This window comes from Marmota flaviventris, chromosome 4, assembly GCF_047511675.1.
Source record: "Marmota flaviventris isolate mMarFla1 chromosome 4, mMarFla1.hap1, whole genome shotgun sequence".
NCBI lineage: Eukaryota > Metazoa > Chordata > Mammalia > Rodentia > Sciuridae > Marmota > Marmota flaviventris.
The window spans coordinates 70,157,751-70,180,940 of record NC_092501.1 but is presented as its reverse complement, the minus strand read 5'-3'; the positions used below and the strand labels follow the sequence as shown (position 1 = coordinate 70,180,940).

General features: G+C 33.3%; 1 protein-coding gene across 1 annotated transcript in view; it reads left to right on the top strand.

The window, feature by feature from the left end:
* The first annotated feature begins 13,649 nt into the window (after positions 1–13,649).
* Pten (phosphatase and tensin homolog) overlaps positions 13,650–23,190 on the top strand; it is a 60,036-nt gene continuing 50,495 nt past the window's right edge. The window contains exon 1 of the mRNA XM_027949222.2: positions 13,650–13,751. Coding sequence (XP_027805023.2) covers positions 13,690–13,751 — 62 coding nt within the window. The 5' untranslated portion in view covers positions 13,650–13,689. The remainder of the gene's footprint in view (positions 13,752–23,190) is intronic.

The following is a 23,190-nucleotide window of genomic DNA, read 5'->3' as shown; positions in this document are numbered from 1 at the left end:
AGCACCACAGGAAAAAAAAAAAGCCTTTAAAAATTGTCTTCTTGGTGGGGGTGGGGTTGTTGCTCAGTGGTACAGTCCTTGCCTGTCATGTGTTAGGGCACTGGGTTGGATCCTCAGCACCATTTAAAAATAAGTAAATTTTAAAAAAGTTGTTCTGTCCATCTACAACTTAAAAAAAAAATTAAAATAATGGTCTACTTGGTTTAATAAAATTGGATTAATTTTTTTTTTTTTTGGTATTGGGGATTGAACTCAGGTGCACTCAATCACTGAGCCACATCCCCAGCCTTATTTTGTATTTTATTTAAAGACAAGATCTCACTGAGTTGCTTAGCGCCTTGCCATTGCTGAGGCTGGCTTTGAACTCGTGATCCTCCTGCCTCAATCTCCCAAGCTGCTGGGGTAACAGGTTTGTGCCATTGTACTGGCGAATTGGATTAATTTTAATCTCTTTATTATATTGACATTTTTATTTTCATGAGTTTTTTCTCATGCCACATGATTAATATAATCGAAACATTTAAGTTTAGATATTTTGAATTTTAACTCTCAAATGCAGCTTTGTGTTTGAGGCCTATATTTTTTGTAGAAGAAAAGTTTTGCCCATTTTTTAGATTAACGTCTATGAGGAAAGTAGGTTGTTTTATTAGAATCAGTTTTGTCAAGGCCATGTGAAAATGGTACTTTTTGGGACCTTTTTGTTTTGTTTTTGTGGTGCTGGGGATTGAACCCAGGGCCTTGTGCATGCAAGGCAAGCACTCCACCAACTGAGCTGTATCCCCAGCTCTCTTTTGGACCGTTTTGAATAGATAATGTGTTCATAAGTGGTATCTTGTACATTAAGAGAGAGACATAAATTGGTGAGATTTTTTTATCCAAGCACTAAAAGTTTAAAAGTCTTTAGCATTCTGTTTATGTTTACTTAATAGTAATTTAAATGGTGCCAAGTGTTAAAAGAGTTCCTGACCCTTGTTTTCATTTCTTTTCTTCCCTTTCAACTGTTGGTATTTTTGTCTTCATGTGTGTTAAACTTTATATGCTTTAAATTTTTAAATTTTATTTACTAGTTGAAAAGTTTATTTCCTTTAGTTTTTTTCTTTTAAATTTTAGCTGAACTATTTTGTAAGCTTTTTTTGTATGTTTTTTGAATGTGAAAATTTTGCATCTGATCTTTGATCAGTAATTGTGCTCCCCCTCCACCTGCAATAATTGAATTCTTTTTTTCTAATTAGTTATACATGACAGTAGAATGCTTTTTGACACATCATAATAAATAGAGTATAACTTCTCATTTTTCTGGTTGTACATGATGTAGGATCACACCACTTGTATAGCCAAATACACACATGTGGTATTAATGCCTGATTCATTCTACTATCCTCTCTACCTCCACACCTCCTCAAATTCTTACCAAAATGGTATCCATTTAGTGTTAAAATTAAGAGCGTTATCTGTTCAAATCAGGATCTATAAGTATATTTTTAAGATTTCATATTAAAATTGCATATTATTACATTCTAAAGTATGAATTTTGACTAACATTTTAGAATATGTGATTTCAATTTTTTTGATAATTCATTACACAAGTGAGTATAAAGTTAGTTTAATGATTCAACTACCTTTAGTGGGAGTAAGAATCATTTTACTATATTAAAACAAGGCAATTATAAAATCAGTAATATTCCTTTTAGTATAGTAATAAATGTCCACATGCCATCATATCTCAAAATACACATTAGTTTTTCTAGTTCATATTGTTTTACACAAGACTAAAATACTACAATTAAGCAAACTTGTAATTGCCAGTTGACAAAAAAATTAGTCATTTCCAAATGATATTCTGGCTTGTAGTACAGGTTAAAGAAATTTGATTTATTATATTAAAGTCAAGTGTAAAATGAAATAGCCTAGTGTAACTTTTTTAGATTTTTTTCTTTTCAAATACTTGTGTGTGTGTGTGTGTGTGTGTGTGTGTGTGTGTGATGTTACCAGGGATTGAACTCTGGGCCACTCAACCTTTGAGCCCAGCCCTATTGTATTTTATTTAGAGACAGGGTCTCACTCTCAAGCACCTTGCTTTTGCTGAGGCTGGCTTTGAACTCATGATCTTCCTGCCTCAGCCTCCAGAGCTGCTGGAATTATAGGCATGTGCCACCGCACTTGGCTTTGAAAATGCTTTTAAATTAACATATTTTATCTTTGAAAGATAAATTTTGATTGTAAGAATCAATTTTAAAAAGTTTTGGCTAAATTATTAGGAAAAAGAAAAAACCCCTAGCTAGAGACATGTTTGTATTAGAGTGTTTTTTTTAAAATTTTTAAATTCTTTTTAGTTTTCAGTTTTTGGTGGACACAACATCATCTTTATTTTATTTTTATGTGGTGCTGAGGATCGAACCCAGCGCCGTGCGCATGCCAGGCGAGCGAGTTACCGCTTGAGCCACATTCCCAGCCCAGAATGTGTTTTCTTAATTCCTTGTGTATAGTAGGTTTCAAATATTGGTAAATTTGTCCATGATTTCATCTGCAAGATCATTACAGATGGCAATTTTGTGATTTATTATTATTTTTTGTCAGAATGCAGCTAATATTGAGTGAATTGGCACTGAATATTAATAGGTCTTTTATTTTTTTTCTATTCTTTTTTGGTACTGGGGGTTGAACCTGGAGGCACTTTACCTTAGTCCTTTTTATTTTTTTAATTTAATTTTATATTTTGGTATCAGGGATTGAACCCAGGAATGCTTAACCACTGAGCCACATCTCAGCCTTTCTTATTTTGAGACAAGGTCTTGTTGAGTTTGCTTAGGGTCTCACTAAGTTGCTGAGGGCCTTAAACTTGCCATTTTCCTGCCTTTGCCTGTGAGCTGCTGGAATTACAGGCCCCACCATGCCTGGCCATTTTTATTTATTTATTTTGAGACAGAGTCTCACTAAGATGCTGAGGCTGTCCTTGTACTCTACAGTCCTCTTGCCTCAGACTTCTCAGTCAGAGGGATTAAAGGTGGCTGTTGCTAGGTCTTTATTCTCAAATTATTGGTGCATCCTTTGGCTTTTTACCTATTTGAATAACAGTTTGAACCTGCTTGAATAACAAGTCTTATATCTTGTTGCTTATAGTAGTCAAAACCTAGTATTTGAGGGTAGTCATTTTTGGTAAAATAAATGATAAATACATACCTTTTATAAGCAAAATGGTATGGGAACTACTTAGAGATGTAGCATTGAATATAAATATTAGAGCATTAAAGCTATGAACTTTATGCTAACATGGGATCATTGTTAACTTTTACAGTCTTTTACATGTGTTAGTATGATTTTGCTAAAGAAAAATGTTTTGGCCATTTTTTAATTTTTTTTTGCTGTAGAAAAGTAAGATCATTTAGCTTAGGTTATATGTATAATGCTCTTGAAGTATGTCTAATACATGTTATTAAAATGATAATCTTTTTGAAAACTCTTATGATGATGATGATATAACCATATTTAGTTTGATTTCTTATTAGTCATTAATGTGTTTTAGTGGGAACAGAACCATAGAAAGAGAGGGGTGTGTGTGTGTGTGTGTGTGTGTGTGTGTGTATATGTACAGCAGCAGAGTTCTGAAACAGGAAACTATTCTTATCGTATTCATCCAGAGACCTAGGAAGAAGGTAATCGTTTGGTGGACTCGTTAAAACCAGTTAGTTGGGCAACTTAACTTTTTAGAGGTTTACAGATGTAGGCTTGAGCATTATAGATACATTATTTCATAATTAACAACTGCTATGGAAAAAGTGGATTAAATTAGTTGAGAATTAATAAGCCTCTAATTAATACATTAAGGAAATTATGTTTGGATTTTAGAGTTACTAACATTGTTAGTGTCTTGGTAAGGTATTTTGTGAGGTTTAATTTGCTTAAATTTAAATAACTGAAGTACTGAGTATTTTGTTCCTGTAAAAATTAATTTCTTTCTCACTGGCCTTGAATTGCTTAAGGAATTATTCTTTAAGGAGTTCTCTTGGAAAAAAGTTAGTTATTTCAGATGTTTGTAATTGGAAATTATCTTCCTGTTAGTGTATATATGCATATTATTACATAGTTATAATCAGTGTTTTTTGTACTGTCGATCTGTTTTTTCACAGATGTAATTTTCGTCAGCAAACTTATTTTTTAAAGCTGTGTAGGTACAATTTCATCAGACGGTGCTAAATATTGTGGTTTACTTACTGTACCTTGTTAGGATTATTTCCATGGTGGGGGATTATTTTCTTATATTGCTAGAGTGAGAATTCTAGATGAAATAGCATTAATAGCTTCATAATTGTTTTTTACAGGTTGCAGATTTTTTTTTTACCAAATGAGCTAATTTATAATACTGTTATTAAGTAGAATAATAACTGGCAATTCTTTTTTAAAATATATGTGTGTGTGTATATATACATATAGTTGTAGGTGGACACAATACATTTATTTCATTTCTGTGTGATGCTGAGGATCGAACCCAGTGCCTCATGCATGCTAGGTAATGGCTCTACCACTGAGCCACAACCCCAGCTCCAATAACTAGCAATTTTTAATATTAACTTTTGAAGAGTTAAAAGTGAGGTCTAAACTTCTACTTCAAAGCAAAAATACATGCAGACTTATTAGTCATCGTAAGTCATATGCTATAAAAACATGAAAGAAAAATATGAGGTCAGGTTTGTTTGGAGAAGTAGAAAACTTTAGTAGAGTTCTTAGATTATTTGGCAGTCTGTTTTCCTTTCTGGTTTGGCATTGCTAGCAGATATCTAAAAAGTATGAAAAGGAACCTTAAATTTATGCTAAAGTAAATTTAAATTAATTAGTTTATCAGAATTCTTTTTACTGTTTGTTTATAAAAACACCACATTGAGTTCTTTGTATTGATCCTTTATCTAAATAACAGGACGTTTTAAACTCATGCAACTTTTAATATTAATAAACTTATTTACAATTACAGAGCCCTTTGCAGTCTTACAAATTTAAAAATACTTTTGCATATCTTATTTGGTCTTTGAAACAACCAATGAGAAAGTTGAAACAAGTATTGTTATTATTATTATTTATTTTATTTTATTTTTTTACAGAAGAACAAAACAAAAATATTTGAGGCCCAAAGATTGAGTAAGTGATTTATGAAGTGATAGGATTTAAATTGAAAGTTGGGATTGGAGTCTTCTGTATTAAATGACAACATTCTTTAAGTGCTTAGCACAGGGCCTGTCACCTAGTAAATATTTATATGTTCCTTCATGTTTCTTGAAACCCCATTTTGGAGTACTCCTCCTCTTAACATTTTTTTTTTAAATAAACTTCTGTACTTATGTGTCCGTTTCCTTTGGAAAATAAGGTTTTGAGCAGTATTGATTTGGTCTGTGTAGGAATGATTATGTGCTTTATATATGACAGAGTTTTCTTAAATAATGAACAGTTAGCACTTTATCAACTGGAAAAATCAAGTTAACTGTTATTTCTGCTTTCCTCTCAGTATGAATCTTCAATTTATAAACAAGAGCCCATTATGAACATTCAGCAAACTTAATAGGAAAAAGTTAAATCTAGTAAGAAATAAAAATTTTTTTACCAAGTAAGAAAGTCTTAGAAATCCATGAGAATGGTATTTAAAGCATAATTTTATTAGAGAGGTTGATAATATGGCATAATTGTGACATACTTGGAAAGTATTTGTTGAATTTAAATTGTTAAAATTTATTGAAAGAAATGTAAACCTGATAGAACTTATGAATCAGTGGCTCAATTTGTTTTCCCTCACATAAACCTCTGCTGTCTTCTGGTTGAAAGCACTGGCAGAAAGCAGGGAGAAAACTCCAGAAATTCTCAGGAAATATAATGAAATCTTTCTTTCCATTCCTATTCTGTTATTAGTCTGTTTCTTCACTTCTATCAGTTTGGCTGTGTGATCCTTTTTTTTTTTTTTTTTAAATTGACCTCAGGGGCATCTTAGTGAGGCCCTAAGCAACTCATTGATACCCTGTCTCTAAATAAAATATGAAAAAGAGCTGAGAATGTTGCTCAGTGGTTAATCTCTCCTTGGGTTCAATCCCCAGTACCAAAAAACAAAAACAAACAAACAAACAAAACCCCAAAACTCATTGAACTGTTCACTTAAGATAATGTGTATAAATTATATGTCTATCAAAACAAAACAAATTGTACTTGTTAGCCCAGTGATGGGGGAAAAGACTGTCCAGTGTATCTCAGATCTTCCCCTGTTTGTGGTAGCCATCCAACCTACGTAGGAAGTACCATGTATGCATTTTTTTTTCATCTTTTTTTTTTTTTTTTGTATGTATGGTAGCTACTGATACTGTGAGAAAAGGACTTCTTTTGGAATATTTTACATATGTTCTTAAGTTATAGTAAATACTTAAAATGCAAATTGATATAGGAACAATTTTGAAGAGTTTAAGTTTGTTAGGCTTTAATGTTTTTTGGAAGGATTAAATTATTCCATAAATCATCATTGAAAAAAAGTAGTTATGGTAGACACTTATGGAATAAATCTGTATCATTTTGTTCAGGTGATAGATAACTGTAACTATGTTCTAAGTATAGTGTTCATATAGTCATGTAATCTTCCTGTCAAACCATATATGCTAAGTATCTTTATTAGCCCTGTTTTACTTAGGAAACTGATGGAGAGGTTTGTAGCCTGCTCAGGGTTAGACAGAAGGTGAAACTGGAAGACATGTTCGTGTGTCCGCGCCCCCCCCCCCCCAGCGATTGAACTCAGGGGCACTCAACCACTGAGCCATATATATCTCCAGCCCTATTTTGTATTTTATTTAGAGACAGGGTCTCACTGAGTTGCTTAGCAACTTGTTGCTGAGGCTGGCTTTGAACTCCGTCCTCCAGTCTGAGCCTCCTAAGCTGCTGGGATTACAGATGTGCCACTGCACCTAGCTGGAGCTTGTTCTTAATCATTATTCCACACTGCCTGCAAGTCGATCTCTAGATCCAGAAATACTTGATTTCTTTTAGTGACCTAGTTAGTATAATTCTTTATGCTTGCTACTTAAAGTCATTATTTCATATTTTTTATCACTTATTCAGAAGGTTGTCCACTGTGTTAGGTTAAGGCTGTTTTGTATTAGAAATCCAAACATATACAGAGTTGGTATTTGTGGGAGTGTATTCTAGAAACCCCCCATACCAAAATTCACGAATGCTTAAGTCCTTCATATAAAAGGGTGTAGTGTTTGCATATAACTTATGCATTCTCCTATGTATTTAAAATCATTTCTAGATATTTTATAATATCTAATACAATGTAAATGATATGTTATACTGTGTAGTTTAGGGAATAGGGATAAGAAAAGTGTATATATTTAGACACCATTTCTTTTTTATATTTTCAGTTTATGGATTGTTAATTTGGCAGATGTAGAACCCAAAGATAGAGAGGGCTGAGTGTGTGTACAGGCAAATATGTGTTTGTGTATATTAGTTCTTTGTGGTTAAATAATTAAGTGGTTAAATATCAAAAGTATATTGTGTGGGGAAGCAAAAACACATTAGAAACATTTTGTTTGTTGGTATAATTATTGTCCTAAGAACTATTTGCTTCAAGATTCAGTACTCATTTAGGTAGTAATCAGTTTTGGAAATAAAAGTATATTTTTTTATACCGTATCAGCTCTTATAAATTTTTCAGTTTTAATATTAATCACTTTTATTTGAACTTGTTGCCTTTATTTGGAAATACAAAATTCTCTGTCTTCTTTGAGGCAGTATTGTATAGAGAGTTTGGACTTTGTAGTTATATATTTAATTTGGGTTTGAATTATAATATACTTCTTATTGTCTTTGGGATCTTGGGCAGATTACTCATTCTTTTTGACCCTTAATTTATTCACCTATGAAATAGTAATGTTATTTGTTAGGATTAAATGAGAATGTATTTGGCATACTGATATGGGATATTGTACAGATAGTAGTTGACTAGTTTTGTACATCTTTCAAACTTGTCATGGCTGTTAAAGCCTTAGTAAAATCTCCAGCTGTAAAGTAAGAAAGGTAGGAATCTAAAGAAAATGAAACTGTAAAAAGTCTGTATTCCTGAATTTTTTTGGGGGTGGGGTGGGGTACTGGGGATTGAACTGGCCCATGGCTTTGTATCTGCTAGGCAAGCTCTTTTCCACTGAGTTACATTCCCAGCTCTTTGAACTCCTTTTAAGAAACAGGGCCACAATCAAAGTCTTTGCTTTGCAAAGAGCTCCCATGTTAATCCTAGTCTTGGACTCCTTAAATCTGATTAAATTGAACTCCCTGCCCTAGTATCCTTAAAACTGATGCAGTGGATGTTTTTGCATCTTTGTGTATGAGCTCCATTGGGCTTCTTTTTCCTGAGTATTTCTTGCATTTTCATTGTGCATTTTCATATTCCTACCCTCTGGAATGTTCTGATTGCTTTTCTTTCTTTATCTACTGATGTCTAACTTAACCTCCTCTTTTTATTTATTTCTGTCTATGTAGTTTTAGGGATGGAACCCAAGAGTGCTCTACCATTGCTATATCCCCACCTGATTTTAGTTTTTTATTTTGAGACAAGATCTCACATAGTTGTCTAAACTGGTTTAGAATTTAAGATCCTTCTGTCTCAGCCTCCTGAGTTACTGGGATTACAGGCTTGTGACACTACTTAGGATATATTTGACCTACTTGGTGAAGCTTTATTTGTGCCTCTGCAGAATAAGCCCCTCTCTCTTTAGCTCTTAAAATGTCTTGATCTTTTATAAAATAAGACCTTTGGTACCATTTTGGGTCTCTGTGTGTGTCTTTGAGAGAATAGGAATTATTGAAGGCAGAAATTTTTTCTTGCTTAGCCTTGGGTTTTCCTGTGCCCCTTGCACAGAATGTTCAAATTTTGTTTGAATAATTATGTGAAGAAGGGGGCCAGCTGAGTTTAATGAGTATTTAACATCCATTTATGTGTATTTAATTGGTAAGTTAACCAAATCCTTTGCCAGTTTATTTGCTTCATTAATTAGTATTTATAGTGCAGCGATACATTTGAGCTTAGTCCTATTTTGACCACATTTTAAGGGGCTGTATAGACTTTTATACTTTTCTAGGAAAAAGTTAGTTTCAGATAATTTTGTTAATGGTAAGAAGCATTCCTTCCTTTAGTAAAACAATTTTTGTTGTATTGTTCAGGGAATCTTAAATAATTTCAATTTATATTTTTGACCAAAATGTATTTATAACTTTTTAGATCGTAATTCCAGACTGGTGATAGCTGCCACTGTTTTAGGTTTTCTTCTGCTGCTCTTGGGGGCCTCATTTTTTCCTTTTCCCATCTTATGTTTGTGCTTCAAGGGAGAGTTAAAAAGTAAAGATTCTTCAGTTCAAGAATTATATTGCTTTAGGCTTGATTGAACCTCTGCTCTCTTCTGTGTATTTCCATCATTAGTGAATATAATATACCAAAACATTTTCATAATTAAAAAAGCTACAGTTTTAGATGAAGCGACTTTGTTATTTTAGAATAATGGAAGATATAGCTAATATTCGTGATGTTAGCAATGGTAATCCTAATGGTTTTCTTTCAGAGTCTTTCTAATAAGAACTCTTTAAGGCTGGAGGTGAACATTTAAATAAAGTAAATGTTATTTAAGTCTGTGATATTTTTGTTAAAACTTTTTTTGGGGGGGTACCGGGATTGAACTCAGGGGCACTCAACCACTGAGCCATATCCCCAGACCTATTTTGTATTTTATTTAAGAGACAAGGTCTCACTGAGTTGCTCAGCAGGTCTCGCTTTTTGCTGAGGCTCTTTGAACTCATGATCCTCCTGCCTCAGCCTCCCGAGCTGCTGGGATTACAGGCATGCACCACTGTGCCTGGCCAAAACTTTTTAACTAGAAATTAAGCTTTATTTATTTATTTTTAGTTGTAGTTCGACCCAATACCTTTATTTCACTCATTTATTTTTATGCAGTACTGAGGATCGAATCCAGGGCCCCAAGCATGGTAGGCAAGCACTCTACCTCTGAGCCACAATCCCAGCCCCTAGAAATTAAGCTTTTTAAAAAAACAATATGCAGAACTGATACTACATCATAAAAATTCCTACTACCTAGAAATAATTACTTTTAGTACCTTAGTTTGTAGTCTTTTTGTCTATATCTATCTGCATGGCTATGTATACATATTCTTTTATCAAAGTGGTGTTATACTACTAGTATTCTATTTTGAAACCTGCCCTTCATGGTCTTAATGTCTACTTTTTCACTTCAAGAAATTTTCATTTCATCTAATTCCCAGATTATATTAAAGGTTTCTCTATTTGGCTTTAAATTTTTTTTTTTTTTATGACTGGTTTGTCTAAAATAATATGTGGGCTACCATTGCACTGGTGATATTGGCCATTAGGAACCTAAAGATTTTATAAATCAAGGGCAGCCACCTGTTTCTTAAAAAAAAAAAAAAAATGGTACTGACTTGTTGAGAGACTGGGTCATGCCCTGTAGACCTTTTAATATGTATGATTTACTTTCTCAATGTCATTTAGCTTGTTCTGTGTTTTTCTGTAAATTAAACTTTTTATCTAAAAAGTGAATTTAAGTACAAGATACTTGGTAATCAGAGATGATTCTCAGTCCTTTATACTGTATTATATCAAGTTATTTGATCTCTGATTCTTGGTAATGCTGAGATTGGCCACTGAGATTGGGCAATGACAATTTTTTCTGCCATTGTTCATCTCCTTACTTTAGAAAGTATTTTCTGTAGTATCATTTTGACTCTTAAGAAAACCTATTTCCCCCTCAGCCTCTTGCTTGGATTGATTATTATTTATCATTACCTATATCAATAAGGCTTGCAAAATGTGTCTACTTTGTGTGTGTGTGTGTTGGGGGGGGTGGTACTGGAGACCAAATCCTGGGCTCTTCACATTCTAGGCAAGTTGCTCTACCACTGAACCACACCCCCAGCCCATTTTTGGTATTTTTATTTTATTTTATTTTTTAGTACTGGGGCTAGAACCCAGGGGTGCTTAACCACTGAGCCACAATCCTAGCCCTTTTTATTTTTTAAGACAGGGTCTTGCTTAGTTGCTTAGGGCCTCACTAAGTTGGTAAGGCTGGTCTTGAACTTGCAATCCTCCTAACTCAGTCTTTGGAGTTGCTGGGATTATAGGTATGCGCCACCACACCCAATAAAATAATGACTTCTGTTTCTGTCTTTTTCACATCTACTAGTTTCAGGTTTTCCCTCAAGCAGAATTTATGAAGTGGGCTGTTTTGTTGTCCTGATAGGTATTTCCTATAGAAAAAGCAAGTTAAATACTTGAATCCCCTACTGTTGCCAATTTTCAAAGTGAAGAACTATTCTTCACTTCACCATCTCAAAAGGTGACAGATGAAAGGGTTTTTGTTGTTGTTTTAACTTTTTAATTGTTTTGAGTATCTTTATAGGTTTAGGAATTTTCATTTTATTCTTTTTTTTTTTTTTAATGGTGGTGCTGGGGATTGAACCCAGGGCTTTGTCATGCTAGGAAAGCACTCTACCATCTGAGCTATATTCCCAGCTCTCAGGTTGTTTTAATTTACTCATTTAAATTTTTTCTGTGATGCTCAGAGTATTATAGCCATTGAGACCTCCTTTATGTCAACTCATATGGCCTTTAATATTTGCTATTAATTTCTATTTTTCTTCCTTGCTCTCAGCCACAGAAGAGTATGCTCACATGAACTTTCCTGCCCCAGATCTGGCATCATCTCTTCCCAAGAAGTTAGTACCTTTTAATGTATTAGTAGAGGCAAAATCTGAGCTCTGGGAGTGTTAAACTACTGTTTGTGTGACATTGCTTATAAGCCATTTCAGTGAAAAGACCTAGAAAATACAGGCTTTTATAAACAAAAATCTTTTTTTTTTTTTTTTTTTAACATTACTGTGGATTGAACTCACAGTCTCATGTGCTAGGCAAGTACTACTGTGCCACAGAGCTATGCCCCCAACCCCTTTGTGGGATGTTTTAAAAAATTGTTAATGGTTTAAAGATCAAAATTTTGACTGGGTTTTTTAATTCAGTGGTGGAACACATGCTTAGTATGTGCAAGACCCTGAGTTCATCCTAGCACTGCTCTCACATACACAATAAAACAAAAAGTTCAAAATTATTCAAAGATATAGACAGCAGTCTTGCTTCTATCTGTTCTTCCTAGGCTTCTCTCTTCCCTTTCCATTCTCTTTTAAGCAACCATTTTAATTAATTTTCATTTATTTGTGTGTGTAAATTCAGATTTAAGCAAATGTGTATGTGAATGGTGTTCAAGAAAATATGTAGTGTAACCAAAAGATGTATACCAAAGATGATATAGTTTGACTTGTGTATTTTTTTGCTTAAAGTATTTATAAATTTCTCTAGTAGTTATCTTATAGAACATATAATTCTCAGATAACCTTTTCTTATGACATTAAAATGAAACCTTTTGGTAATTTGGTAAATTATTTTTGGATTGAAAATAATGTTGAGAATCGGGGATGTGGCTTAGGGATGTGACTCGGTGGAATGCTTGCCTAGCATTCTTGAGGCCCTAGCTTTATTCCCAACATGGAAGAAAAACAAAACAAAACAAAGAAGAAGAAGAGGAGAACATAATAACATTGAAATCGATAATATAAGGTCTTCTAGGACTAAATTTAAAAGATATAGAAAAGGGCACTGGATCAGGTGAATTTTGAATTGTATTTGGAAGGTAAATGGATTCAAAAGTAGGTAGGTAGAAATCTTTAGTGATGGGAGACTTTACACAAATTAACTTGGTTGGTATGAAAGATCTGTATTGGAAAATCATGAGATTAGAGAAGGTTGATGGAATAAAAGCAAATGAAAGCTGGTGTGCTGGACAAGAATCAGGAATCTAGATTGTTGGTGATTTTTGTAGGTAGTTGGGAACACTTTGAGTATAGAAGTTTGTTTTCATGTAATGTATAGCATAATTGAATATAATGGGCATGCTAAATATTGACTACATTGGTTAGAAGTGACAATAATAAAATTTCAACCTCAGATTGATGTATCGAGTCATAGCCAGGACTAGAAGGGACTTTTAAGAGTTTATCTCTTTGAACATAATCATTATGTAAATGGGAAATTGAGGTTTAGAAAGTTTAAATGACTTCTCCAAATTATATAACTAGTTAGAGGTATAGCCAGTTCTTAAATATAACTTCCTGAGACTCATCCACTTTTTACACCATAGTGCCTTTTTTAACATGAAAAATTAGAAGCTTACAGTTAAGTCTTTTCAGGCAAGTGCAGATTTTTTTTTTGTTGTTTTTATCCCCCCATATATTAGTTTTATAATTTACAAAATCTTAGGGTTTTGCTCTTTTTTTAATACATAGATACTATAAATGTGGAAATTACCTTTTACTTTAGGTGCATTTTCAGTGTACTAAGTAGAGGGGTTTAAACATTATTTTGCTATAAAATTGTTTTGAGGATCTTTTTGTAAATAATGTATTTACCAATATTTCTTAATTATGCATCATAGGTTACAGATACATTTCACACAGTTTTATAACTTGCTGTAGTGGGGACACCCTTTTTATTTATTAGCCAATGTTTTAAAATTGTGCATATTTGCATTTTGCATATTTCAGATATTTCCTTAATTTAAGTACTCAGATATTTATCCAAACATTATTGCTATGGGATTTCCTGCAGAAAGACTTGAAGGCGTATACAGGAACAATATTGATGATGTAGTAAGGTAAGAACTCTTTTGATTTTTTTATTTCAAATATTGATGTATTATATTTATATTATCACTTAGAAAAAATTTCCAAAACACAAAAAAGAAAAACATTGTGGTGTAGGCTTTATGATGTTCTGTAACTCCTTTTTTTAACTTACTATTTTTAACTTAATGTTAACTCAGTGGACTACAGCTTATTTGATGAGAACCTAATTAAGTACTTAGATGAAGTGATTTCTTAGATTCCGTAAAATGCCTCTCACTAGGTTAGTGCCTGGATTCCATTACAATATTTTTGTCTTTTTGTTTTTCCACAGTTGGGGATTAGGCTGAAAATCCTTGGGTAGATTAAATACTATGTAGTTTTTTGTAGAACAGCTTTTAATGGGGCACACCTGTACCAAGAATCTGAAAAGTGTTTGGCACAATGGTTAAAGAAAGGAATTGCTTGGCATTCAAAGCCTAGATTAATCATTGAACACTTTTGCATAATTTTCTAAGTATAATTATTATTCAGTTCATAACAGTGTCTTTCTCAAGACCCACTTAAATATTACTTTTTTAATATTTATTTTTTAGTTTTAGGTGGACACAGTATCTTTTTCATTTTTATGTGGTGCTGAGGATCAAACCTAGTTCTCACGTATGCCAGGAGAGTGCGCTACCACTTGAGCCACATCCCCAGCCCCTTAAATATTACTTTTTAAAACATTTATGACCCAAGACTACATGGGAATTTGTCTGCTGTGCATAATCTTAATTTTTTTCTGATTTCAGAGCAAAAATATAAATTCATGACTAAATTAACACTAAATTGTCAATACAAACTTTAATGACTTTAAAAGTTAAAATTCTGGATTTCATATACTCTTTCATAAATGTCTTTGTGTAGCCTTTTAATTTAAATAGTTGGTGATTGTGGGAATTAAGTTTTGGAATGGTGGGAAAGTACTTTGTAATTTATAAAGCATCATACAGATGTAGAATCCTTTTATAATATTTGCATAAGTATATAACTATTAAGCCCTTTTATGAGCTGCATATAAGTTGCTTTTTTAAGTGGTTAATTTTTAGCAACTTGATTGGAACTATAGTCTATTTACATTTTTGAAGTACTGAGTTGCGTTCCGTTCAATTTTTTTGGCATTTATTGTGTTCAGAATTAGATATCATTATCATCTCTTTGTACCTTCTATTAAATTTCTAGGTGGTACATGGGAATGTCAGAGGTACTGTTAAGCACTTGAAAATAGGAAAATGAATTTGCCTTCTCATAGTTAGGCAAGACACAGTGCAGGGATACTACGTAACATTGTAGACCCATGGAAGCAGCAGCTAGATATAGCTGTCAGTGATACTAACACACCTAAAGAAAATGGAGTAGGCCATAGGAAAAAAAAAAATGAGGAAGGTAAATTTTGAATCATGAGAGGTGGCAAGTCTGGGACATGAATAGTACCATTGATCACTAGACATGTATTTTCAGTTGTGATGCGGAAATGTTTATCAGACTCTTTATGGTCTGAATGAGATATCTCATGATGACTTAATTCATTGGCTTTGTGGTGCACCCCTGAAGTGCCAGTGACTCTAGAGGCTGAGACAGGAGGGTGGAAAGTTTCAGGTTAGCCTCAGCAACTTAGTAAGGCTCTCAACAACTTAGTGATAACCTGTTTGAAAGTAAAAAGTTCTGGGAATGTAGCTCAGTGGTAGAGCGCCCCTGGGTTCAATCCCCAGTTTAAAAAAAAAGAAGATTTACTTGACATTACTATAATCCTATACTCAGTCGAGTATTAATTCAATCAAGCCAGATTATTCCTGTAGTCACACTGAAAAAGTATGAGTATTCTGAATAGAGGGCAAGTTTTCTAATGTGTATAAGGTTCTCATGATAAATTAATCTGGCACACTAATTTTTATATTATATTTAGTGTGAATAAGTCACCAAGGGTGACTGATAATCTTTTAGGTTACTGATGGAGTCCAGTTTTTAGAGCTTACACCTTTAGATTATAATAACTTCAAAAAAATTCTGTTGGAAACTATTTTTGTCCCTCATCTTCTAATTTCATAACTCCTGTCTTTATGCCTTTGAATTAAAAGATTCACATATTTACTTTACAAAGTAAAGTAACCAAAGTTGAAATTTATTCTGTGTATCTTTATGTAGTTTGTTTTATTTAGGCTTATGTTTTTTTTTTTTTCCTGAACTGTTTTTCCTAAAAAATGTTTTGTATCTGGATTGTTACTTAGTCAGTGGTTCCTTTAGCCACCTGATCTTGTCACCCATTATAATATTGGTATTAGCCATATCCCTTGCCCTTTTTAATTTTTTATTTTGAGACAGGGTCTTGCCAAGTTGCTTAGGGTCTGGCTAAGTTGCTGAGTCTGTCTTTGAACTTCTGATCCTCCTGTCTCAGCCTCCAAGTCACTGGTATTACACCCAGCCTTTGTTTTGTTTTTTTGATTGGTGAGTAAATGGCCAGTAAGACATTGATAGTTTCTGTTACTCAGTCTCCTCCCCTTTTATAACCAAAAGGATGAACAGTAACCAGGAAGGAAGATGTAGTGTTTTCTATAAACTAAAATGAAAGCATAATTTCTAATAATATTCCTGTTAGGATTGAGTTCTCCAAGGGATCAGTTGATGTATCCAGTGCCTAAATAGCTGTTTTTGGTTGCTTCACACTGTATCAGCCACATTTGTAATAATCACTAGTGACTTTATTTTGGGTTCAAAGTTGATAACGCCTCAGTGGAAATGTTTCATTTTCACATACCTTTTGCTTTTGTGTTAAAATCATTTTCAGTTAGATTTTTTCTTTGCCTTCCCTTTGTGTCAAGATATCCAAAGGGCATTTAAAATTATTCCCGGGCTGGGGTTGTGGCTCAGTGGTAGAGTGCTGGCCTCGAATATGTGAAGCCCTGAGTTCAATCCTCAGCACCACATAAAAATAAATAAATTAAAAAGGTATCAGTTGTCCATTTAAAAAAAAAATAATAAAATTATTCCCTTTTCTCTAATTCCATAGTTTCCCTGTGATTTTCCCACCCATCAGGAAATGTTGTGCAGAGTCTGGTCTTTGTGGTCATCATTACATCATTTCCTTGAGTAAAATAAACTTAAATTTCAAATATATTCATGCTTAAACTATCCATTATTATTTAATTATATATTTGTAATGATCCAGTATTATTATTGATAAGGGTGCATATTTTGTTATGGCAATGTGAGAATTTACATTTGAGATCCAGTATTGATAAGGGTGCATATTTTGTTATGGCAATGTGAGAATTTACATTTGAGATACTCAAAGTATTTTTGAGGCAAATATTTACCGATATTTAACTTCTCCATTTGAGATAACCATCAAGAATCAGGAATTAATGTAAAAAAAAAATCAAGGGAAAGGGGGAAAGTGAACCAAACTGAATTTTTTTTTTTTAAACATCTTAACTGCAAATGTTTTGCTTCATAAGCAATCAGAACTGAAAGAGTAGGACAGAGACATCTCATAGAAGGGGAATTAAAGAGCTAATAACTCTTCCAAAGTTCCTTTTCCTCTTAACTACTATCTTTTCTCCTCCTTATTTCTTGCCACTAAGTTCTTGCATTTGCTTGGTGGTAATATGAAAGTTTTCTTCAGATAATTGATTATTTTTTTATATGTATCTTAATGTTGTTCCTTGGGCTAATATTTTAATTATCAAATTTATATGTGATCTGGTATAAATCTAAAGAGTTTAATAAATTGGTGCTTCATGTGTTTAAGAGGCATAGTTTGAGAACTGTTAAGTCCCTAATAAATCAAAATATAAGTTTAATAATGATGAACTGGCTTTCCTACTGTAGAACTTTTGCAATTCATTGTGAATCTTCCAAGAGTAAGATTGTAGTATGTAACTTTTCTTTTTTCCTTTTCATTTCTTTTCCTTCCACCTCCTTTTTCTTTTCTTTTTTTTTTTTTTTTGTGGTATATTAAATATTTTTTCAAAACAGTGTATCATGGAGCATAATTTGGGAAATGTTGAAAATGAAAAAAATGCTTTCCTCTTTTCTGGATCTATAGGAAATTATTCACTTCCTTTTTTATTGGAAAGTTTTTTGTGGGAAGATTCTTTAAGTTATTAAAAGGAAATACTTGGAGCTCAGTCTTCTGACATGTAATAATTAAAAAAAAAAGACTTATCCATTGTTTTATATGCTGAGCTTCTTTACCCATTCTAAGTATTTGTATTACAGGTTTAAGAATCTATGTTCTTCCTTAATCTGTTATATACATTTTCTTTCTAAAGAAACTTTTCAAATGTTTTATTAATTCTATATTCATCTCTCAGTCGCACTGAATCTTATGTTGGTTTTCTCTTCTTTCTTCCTTCTCTTCCTCCGTGTGTGTGTGTGTGTGTGTGTGTGTGTGTGTGTGTGTGTGTCTCTCTCTCTCTCTCTCTCTCTCTCTCAACTTATTTGGTGGGGATCAAACCCAGGGGTTTGTGCAGGCAAGTTCTATACTACTGAGCTATACTTGTAGCCCATAAGTGGATTTTCATTAACAAGGAAATGTTTTGCCCTAAACATTATCATTATTGGCTATTCTGTTAAAAAGAGAATTTGAAAAGAGATTAGAAGCAGACTTAAAAATAATTTAGAGAAAGGAATATTAGGTCCATTTAACCTTTTTAACAGTTTCTGACCCCCCCCCCCCCTTATATTATCTCCCTGTTTCCCACTTTTTTCCTTTATTGCAGAAATTCACATAACGAAATACTTATTTTACAGTGTATGATTTCTGTGACATTTAGTACCTTCACAGTACAACTACCACCTTTGTCAAATGGCAGAACATTTTTTGGCCGCTCCAAAAGATAACTCTTTTTTCCATTGTCTGCCTTGGTTTTCTCCTCCCCTAACCCTTCTTTACTCTCTCCTCCACCGTCCCCTGCCCTCAATAAGGACCTTCAATGGAATAGACAGTGTTTATAACAATGTTTATATTTATTTTGGGAACCAATTTACTTTTGGTATTTTAATAGTAGATAACATTTTTCATGGATTTATTTACATACTGATTACATGTATAACTTGTATAAGTTGTTTACATGTGCCGTTATATTAAATCTCTACAGTAAATCTATCCCTATTAAAGGAAGTTTAACTGGGTCTGTTAGATTCCAAAGCTGATAATGTGTTCATTTCTGAGAGATGAACATAGAATTAATAAAACATTTGAAAAGTTTCTTTAGAAATAAAAATGTATATAACAGGCCATTAAGGAAGAACATAGATTCTTAAGCCTGTAACACAAATACTTACAACGGGTAAAGAAGCTCAGCATATAAAACAATGGATAAGTCTATTTTTTTTTTTTTTAAATTATTGCAAGACTGAGCTCCAAGTATATAATAACCACAGCTGGTAAATAGTGAGGTTGAAAGTTTGAATCTGGGTCTGTTAGATTCCAAAGCTGATTTTTAAAATAATTATATTATTTCATATACATGAGGACAAAACCTATAAACTCCTGGGCTAGTCTAGCCTGTTCATTTCCCTTGGCTTAATACAGTGTTGGTCCACACATAGTGTTAAAATTGGAATTTATTGTCTATACTTAAAAATAATCAGGAAGGTTTATGTAAAAGGCTGTATTTCTAATTTCTTTTAAAAAGTTGAAGGATCTGCCAAAACTCTGTTCACATGGCATTTGAGATTGTAATGTTGATTCTGTATAAATTCATAAAATCAATAATTAAGTCTCTATGTGTATGAGCTTTTGCTTTGTTAATACACATATAGCCTGCTTTAGATACTCAGTATTGTAGAATAGTATTTGTGAATTGTATTATTTAAGAATGTACTGTAGAATCATTGTGTAGAGGTCTACTTTTAGTCAACAGGCTTCATAAAGAGAAAAAAAGGAGAGCCAGGCAGGATGGCACACATCAGTAATCCCAGCAATTTGAGAGGTTGAGACAGGAGGATCACAAATTGGAGGACAGCCTCAGTAGATTATTAGTGAGGCTCTCAACAACTTAGTGAGACCCTGTCTCAAAAAAAGGAGGACTAGGGATATACTTCAGTGGCAAAATGCCCCTGGGTTCAATCTCCAGTACAAAACAAACAAAAAACCAGAACAACAACAATCTAGGAGGGGAGATCATGAAAGAATTAATACTGGAAAATTTTTTTAGGATTCAGATTTCTCGATAGAAACTACCTGCATAGTATCAAGCAGAATAAATGGAAAAAGGGCCCATGCTAGGCAAGTTATTATGAAATTTGTTTTAAAACACTAGAAATAAAGAGACTATCTTAAAAGATTTTTAAGGATTCTTTATAGGAGAGATTAGGAACATGATTGACATCTATCTTCCTGGTAGGAGAATTAAAGGATGAAGATGGTGGCACACTACCTCAAAAGTTCTGTTTGTAGCCTAGAATTCTCTAGGCGAAACCTTCCAGAATGGGAGAAAATGCTCTTGAATTCAAAACAATGGGATCAAGAAATCCGACAAGAACAACATAGTGAGGGCTCCTGGTTTGAGAAGTCTGAGTCCATAACTGATTCCATAGCTGTGAGACAGAACATCATGGCAGAGGGGTGTGGCAGAGGAAAGCAGCTTAGGACATGGCAGCAAGACAGAAAGCAGTGAGTAATGCTTGCAAAGCACAAAATCTAAATCCCAAAGGCATTCCACCAGTGACCCCCCTCCTCCAGTCACACCCTACTTGCCTAGAGTCTGTCAGTCCATATGAGATTAATTTATTGATCAAGTTGCAGCTTTGATAATTCACTCACTTTACCTCTGAACATTTCTGCATTATCTTACACCTGAACTTTTGGGGACATCTTCATATCCAAACCATAACAAACATTTCTTAGGAGTGTTTTAGAAGATATGCTTTCAGGAAACAAAGGAATAAACTGAGGAAAGGAGAAGGGTCAGAAGCAATAAAGGAAAGCCCATAGATGACAACTGAACTACAAGCTAAAGAGCTACCAGCTCTGTTTGGAACAGGGGGCCAGAAGACTTCAGGAAAGAAAATTGAACTGATAGGTGAATGTTGAAATATTTGGGGGGAAAATGAAGTAGATTCTTAGAAAACTGAACAAATTTAGAAAAATGTACTAGTTAGCTGGAGGGGAGGGGCGGTGTATACCTGTAATCCTAGCAGCTTGGAGGCTGAAGCAGGAGCATAGCTGTTCAAAGGCACCCTCAGCAATTTAGCCCCAAACAAAACCAAAACTCCCAAACCAATTAGCGTTTCTTGATTTAACCCCAAATTGTGATATTACTATTAGTTGGATTTTAAAATAAGGAAGGTACGAGGGTACAACTAATTGTGCAAGCCAGCCCTACCATGATAGGAAAGACGTAGGTAATAAATCCATAGCAAACAATATAATGAATAATATTTAGAAATACTGAATTAAGTATCTCTGGGAAGAAGCAGAAATAAGAATATGATTATGAATAGGGCCAGAGGAGAGTAATTTTTTTATTGTAGTAATATATATTTTTATATATAAAAAGATAAAATTTGCCATTTAGATGTTTTTGAGTGTACGTGTGACATTAAGCACATTTACATTGTTTTGTAACTGTTACCACTATCCATTTCTAGAATATTTTCATCATCCCATACTGAAACCCAAGTTTATTAAATAGTAACTATCTCCTCTCCACTCAGTTACTAGTAACCATTGTTCTACTTTCTGTCTCTATGTGTTTTGACTTTTCTACAAATGGAATCATGCAATATTTGTCTTTTTGTGACTGACTTATTTTACTTAACATGTGTCCAAGGTTCATCCATTTTGTAGCATGTATTAGAATTAACTTTTAAAAGCTGAACAATAAATATTTCATTGTATGTGTATGCCACATTTTGTTTGTCCATCCATCCATTGATGGACACTTGGGTTCCTTTTGGTTGTTGTGAATAATTCTGAATGTGTTGCTTTCAGTTCTTTTGGGTATATACCCCCCAAAATGAAATTGCTAGATAATACAGTAATTTGATAAAATTTTTGAGAAACTGCCATATTGTTTCTTACAGTGACTGCACCGTTTTATGTTTCTTTCTTTTTTTCCGGTGATGGAACCCTAGGCCTTGCATATGACAGGGCAAGCGCTTTACCACTGAGCTACATCCCCAGCCCACCATTTTACACTTCCACCGGTGGTTTACAATGATTCCAATTTCTCAATATCCTCACTAACTCTTATTTTAAAAGTAATAGCCATCCTAGCAAGTGTGAAGTGGCATCACTACGGTTTTGATTTGCATTTCCTTAATAATTGGTGATGTTGAACATTTTTATGTACTTAACTGTTGTATATCATCTTTGGAGAAATGTCTGTTCAAGTCCTTAACCCATTTATAAATTGGGAGTTTTGGGTTTTTTTGTTTTTAATTTTAGGAGCTCTTCTGGATATGAATCCCTTATTAGATTCTTCCATTCTCTGAGCTGCTTTTTTGCTTTGTTAGTTGTATCCTTTGCTGTGCAGAAACTTTTTAGTTTGTTAAAGTAAAATTTGTTTTCTTGGATGCGCTTTCAAGTGTCATATCCATGAAATCATTTCCAAATTCATATCATGAACCATGAATACTCCTGTTTTTGTCTTAAGAATTCTATAGTTTTAGCTCTTACATTTAATTAAATATTGTGTATGGTATGAGGTACAGGTCCAGTTTCTCAGTTTTGCATATGGATATCTAGTTTTCCTAGCACCATATGTTGCCATTCTTCTCATTAAATGGGTTTGACATCTTTGTCAATTAATGAAGGACCTACTTTTGAGCTCTCTGTTGTATTTCATTGGTCTCTTTGTCTTTTTGCGAAGACTACATTATTTCCATTACCGTTGTAAATTTTTATTTCCATTACTTTTGTAAATTTTTGAAATCAGAGTTTCCTTCCTCCATCTCTGTTCTGATATTTAAAGAGATTTTTGGTTGGTTGGTTGTTTTTGGTTGTTCAGGGTACACTTATGTTTACACATAAGTTTATTACTGATATAGAGGGATTAACTTTTGTCATTTTTCTCCTGTATGTTTTATGACTTTTCTGTCCCTCATTTTCTGCCTGTCTTTTGTGTTCTTTTAATAGTTTGTAATGAAATGTCTTACATTTTTTATCATTTCCTTTTTGTTTATGTTGTATAGCTATTTTCTTGGTGGATTACATTTAGCATCCAAAAGTTACAATACTAATTTCAATTAGTATTAGTTTGCTTTCTGTAGCATATAAAAATTTATTTCCTATTCAGCTCCATTTCTCCTTTTCTTTCAGCCGTTGATATCACAGAATTACATCCTTATACATTATGTATCAAGATTAATAATTTTTAGTGCATTAGTGTCTTAAGTCATATAGAAAACAAACAATGGAGTTACAAAACTAGTTATAATAATACTAGCTTTGATAATTGTTCATATACTTAACCATTTAGC